The sequence below is a fragment of the Phalaenopsis equestris genome, unplaced genomic scaffold (genome assembly GCF_001263595.1).
Source record: "Phalaenopsis equestris unplaced genomic scaffold, ASM126359v1 Scaffold000002, whole genome shotgun sequence".
Taxonomy (NCBI): Eukaryota; Viridiplantae; Streptophyta; class Magnoliopsida; order Asparagales; family Orchidaceae; genus Phalaenopsis; species Phalaenopsis equestris.
Window position 1 is genome coordinate 46,692,406 of NW_018164444.1, and position 4,877 is coordinate 46,697,282.

Consider the following 4,877-nt stretch of genomic DNA (forward strand, 5'->3'; position numbering starts at 1 on the left):
CTAACCAAACACGAACAAATCTTTGTTCACTCGTGTTCGGCTTGTTTTAGCTCGAAATTAAAAAATAATATAATTATTTATATAAAAATATATTACATATATTATTTATATAATAATATATTATATGTATTTATATTTAAGTTTAAATCATAACATCTCTTATGGTAATGTGGTTAGTGTATTCTTTTGTATATATTTGGTTCATGTTCGAATCCCAAACTCTTTACTATCTTATTTTTTCAATTTAATTTTTTCGAGCGGAACACGAGCTAAACACGAACACGAATATTTAAATCAAACCGAACACGAACACAATATTCATGAGCCAATTTCGAACACGAGCTATTTCGAACGAGCCGAATACGAGTCAAGCCTGAGCTCGCTCAAGCTCGGCTAGTTTACAACCCTAATTGCCGGAGTGGATCTTGCGGTTGTGGCTGCGGCTGCATTTATTAAAGAAACTCATCCGGTGTTTTAGAATATGCAGGTAAAACATAATAAACAAAAGCTTGAAATATATTTTCAAAACGCATGTCTATACGAACAATAAGACATTTAATGAAAGAAGAGTAACAATGCAACTCTTTATAAAGAAAAACATAAAAACAGTCCAAAATATAATAAAATTATTAATTCATCCTTAATAAAACAGCTAATAAACACAAATTAAGGATTTATCTGCATTTAAATTAATCTCATGTCTTTAATATAAAATCGAAAATTATTTCAGCAGAGGTTATATTATGTTCCCATCATTTCTCCCTTCCCACGCCTATATGCTTATATCATCATATCATACCAAATGAATGCTACTATTGATCCATGCAAGCAAGTTTCTTTTCCTGCTAACAGCTTGCATAAGGCAAAATTTACATAGATATCACTCAATTCCTATGTATTTACATATATAACACCTAAAATTTCATTTCTTACATTTATATCATCATACCTATGCATAAAAAGGTGTGCGTCACTATTTAGATGTTAAAATAGTGGAGGCATTGTTTTACATAAATGAAAGACTTTGGTGGTATAAATGCAAAAAATAAAGTTCAGCTCTTACATATGTAAACACATAAGAACTGTAATTAGTTGAAATAAATTGATAAATATTTTTAAATTCTGCAAGTTGCTACAATCTCAGCCATTGATCGCCATCGATGAAGTAGTCATCCAAGAACGGCTTTGCTTCTTCATAGGTGAGTGATTTAGCCCATGGCACTCTGTTACTCGTATCTGCTCCTCTTCCACTGCAGTTGAACTGTCCGAACCATGCCGTTCTGCAAAAACAAACCTAATTCAGAACTAATTTTCTTATAACTAAATTTACAAATATGTCATTTTCATATGTATATGTAAAACCAAATTACTTTTATCTCATAATTTTAACTACATTTAATCCATTATCTGACATCAAAAATTTACTTTTTTTAATTTTTATATCACATAATAAATATCACAATTTAAACTTTTATCATGTGATGTGTATATAAAATTGACTTTATGTGTTTTGATATCTAAGAAGATAGTAATTAAGACATATGTATGTAAACCTTCCTTCTTAAAAAGAAAAAAATAAACTGGGTGGTTAATTTGTAAATATCAAAATTTAGATGGTCTGTATATAATTATCCCTAAATTATATAATACTTCCTATAATTTTTAAAATGAGAAATTTACATAGATATCATACATCATAGATATTTGCAGATCTAACACTCAAAGTTTGATATTTACACTTATAACATCTTAATCACGAGAGAATCAAGATTATGATCATGTTGGGCAATCGCCCCCTTCTCAATATATGTTTTTGCTCAATAATTAAAAGAAAATTAGATATTTGATGATTTTATTTCATCCCTAATCATGTGTCATAAGCCATGAAAACTTGTATTTTACTTTAAAAAAAGCAACTAAGGTAATATTTTTGATATAATGCTAGGTATTCATGTAAATATGATTTTTTTTAGGTGTTAGATAAGCACTAAAGTAAGAATTGTGTGCTATCCATGTAAATGCCCCTTTTAAAAAATAAATTTTTTAAATTAAAAAGCTCTAAATTCTTCAAAAAAAAACAAAAAAAAAAAGAAAAAAAAAAGGATTTTTACCTTTGCCTTGATGAGTCTCCCCAATCACTCCAACCCTGAGGCAAAATAATTCCATCAAGCTGACAGTAAGAATACACAACTCTTGCATATTTACCCCAAGCTCTCCCCAAATAAATCATTCCAGTTCCATACAGCTTGCAATAACTAAGAGAAAATCCCGAATTCTCAGCAGCTGAAATCCTCTGCGAAGCTGTGATCGCTCCATAGCTCGCCGCAACAGCATGCAGAGTGCAGTACTGTACTAACTCCCACAGCTTTGTTAAAAATCAAATTTTTTTCAGTAAAAAACAAAGCTATATCAATACTACACTACCATTATACCTTATAAAGCGATCTTGCGTTTCCAAATATAAAATCAATAGATCCTTGTATATAGCATTCATGGAAATAATGCCTTCCAGTTTGATCAAATAATGTGTCTTGAGAGCTAAGTACTCTGCATCTATATAACACAGCTTTGTCTCCTGCAAGCCTCAGCGCAACTGCCTGCATTCCAGAAGCTCCTGCTTGTGCTGCAGGTGCGGTATTCTGCAGTACCAGACAATTTATATACATATCATTTATAATTGTTTAAGAAAATTACGGTTTTTTTTTTTATATTTATGTACCTCAAATGTTATTCCATTGGCGCAGAAGTAATCAGCTTCGATTGCTACTGTTGCAGAAGCAGAGGTGCCCACGGCCCGGCCGTCCGAATCTCGGTCGGAAGCTCGAAGATTCCATGATATAACAGTTTCAGCACTGTCATTGCCAATGAAGGTTATATAAGGCTTTGTGACTGGAACGTACACCCGCTCTCTATTAAAAGAAATTTATAAATTTTAAGTTAGCTGCAATTCAACAGTGTAAGAAATTAATTCGAACAGTATAAAACTGAAGAAAAACCAAAACAGAAAAGTTGTATCGGAAAACAGTTTCTTATTCCTAGTTAATGAGAGAATAAAGCAGACCTGTAGACGCCTGGAGCTATGTAAATCTTGATTCTCTCCTTATTGCCATCAGGAACCATATTTACTGCACCTTGAACAGTCTTAGAATCCCCAGAGCCGTCCTTCGATACCAAAAGAACGTCTTTTTTTCCTTCCTCAGCCTTAAAGTTTGAGCCTTCATAATGCTCATCGATTCTCAAATCAGTCCATGAAATTAAGCTCTGTGGCATCTGTAAGCCATGGAAGAAAACGGTCGCAGTTCCCGAAAACACAGAGCAAATCAGCAGAAGTAGCCGGAAGACACGCAATGCCATGGCTTTCTCTCCTTAACTTGGCTTATCAGATTCTCTGTGGGCTTAAATGAAAAATAGAATGGGAAAGAGATGATGATATTAAATAGAGGAGCGTGGGCTCTCACTGTATCGCTGAGGGAATTCTACTTTTACCGAACTGTAGCGGTTAGAGAAGTTGGAAAGGGGAAGGTGAAGTTTATAAAGAGGGAAAGTTCAGTCATGAACTGCTCGCCCAATGAATCAAAAGATGTCGAAAAATTTTAGACCTTTTTTTCTCTGTTCTGTTTTAATCAGGTGGAGTGGCTAAACCACCTTTTACAAAATAAAAAATAAAAAAAATGAAAATTAAGAGACATTTAGGTGGTCAATTCGAGATTGACATGGTCAACGGTTACCTACAAATAAAACCTCCACTTAAGTGGCCATGATCCAATCGTGGTGGAAATTTAAACCGAATTCGTGCAATTAAGTTGAGTAACAGTAGAAAAATAATATCTTTTAAACGAGAACGGAGAAAGAGAAAAAATTTTCAGCTGAACCCAAATTTTTGGGCAACAAGACTAATTGGCTATCGGATCAATGCAGGCAATTCTAATTGAGGTGGGATGTTATACACCTTAGAAATAGAGAGAGACATAACATAACTTGTTACACATTGGTCAGGATCGAAACATCATTTCTTCCAAGTCACAACTCAATTATCAAAGAACTTTCCTTTGTAAAGTCATTATTTTATGAGTTAGTTTGATTTACTGAGATAATAATACAATATAAAATAAATACAATACAAAATTAATATATTATATTTACAAATACATTATTGTTATTTGATTCCCCACATTTTTTTAATGATATAAGTTAAATTGCAAAAAAAAATATTATTTTAAAATAAGTAAAATATTATTAAGCTATGGTGAGATCAGGCACAAAACTGCGTAAAGACAACGGACGTGATTCATTAGAAAAGAAAAAATCTCGAGCGAATCGTCCGTCTTCGAGACGCAGCTTACATGGACTGAAAAAAACATTTAATTTACATTAGTAAACTGTATGAATTGAAAATTCTATTAAATTAATAGAATTCTAAATTCAACCAAAACATATTATGATGCAAAGTTCAAATTAATTCCTATGTTACATTAAATTTTTTATTCTTCATACCTGAATAAAATGAAAGTAAATCCTACAGAAATTACATCCGCTTCAGATTCTCGCCACGATGCAAAAATTTAACAATAAATTTCTTTCATTCTGAGGAACGATCACCGCCTAAATTTTCTCATCAAAATAAGATCTATGCGAAATTAATATTAGCAGAACTTGACTAATTTAGTATTAAGACCAGTGACCGCCACCTGCAGTCCGCCTGAAAGACAAATAAAAGCTAAAAAAAATGGATCAAGCGGAACAAAATTCCTGAAAAAAAGGGGAAAGAAATAAATTAAATCAGCAGAATTTACAGATTGAGAACCCAAGAAAAACCCAAAAAAAAAAAAAAAAAAAAAAAAAAAAAAAAAAAAAAAAAAAAAATTTCGAAAAAAAAC

General features: G+C 32.0%; 1 protein-coding gene across 2 annotated transcripts; it reads right to left on the reverse strand.

Moving 5' to 3' along the window:
- Positions 1-935: 935 nt before the first annotated feature.
- LOC110039280 (pectinesterase QRT1) lies at positions 936-3,485 on the reverse strand. 2 transcript variants are annotated; one of them, XM_020744288.1, is made up of 5 exons: positions 3,062-3,485; positions 2,720-2,852; positions 2,433-2,639; positions 2,112-2,347; positions 936-1,280 (listed from the first exon to the last, which is right to left on the reverse strand). In XM_020744288.1, the coding sequence occupies exons 1-5, from the start codon at positions 3,352-3,354 to the stop codon at positions 1,133-1,135; spliced, it is 1,017 nt and encodes a 338-aa protein (XP_020599947.1). In that variant the 5' UTR covers positions 3,355-3,485; the 3' UTR covers positions 936-1,132. The 2 variants fall into 2 exon arrangements, with proteins under 2 accessions (XP_020599947.1, XP_020599946.1); XM_020744287.1 differs by having other exon boundaries at positions 2,720-2,909.
- Positions 3,486-4,877: the final 1,392 nt, after the last annotated feature.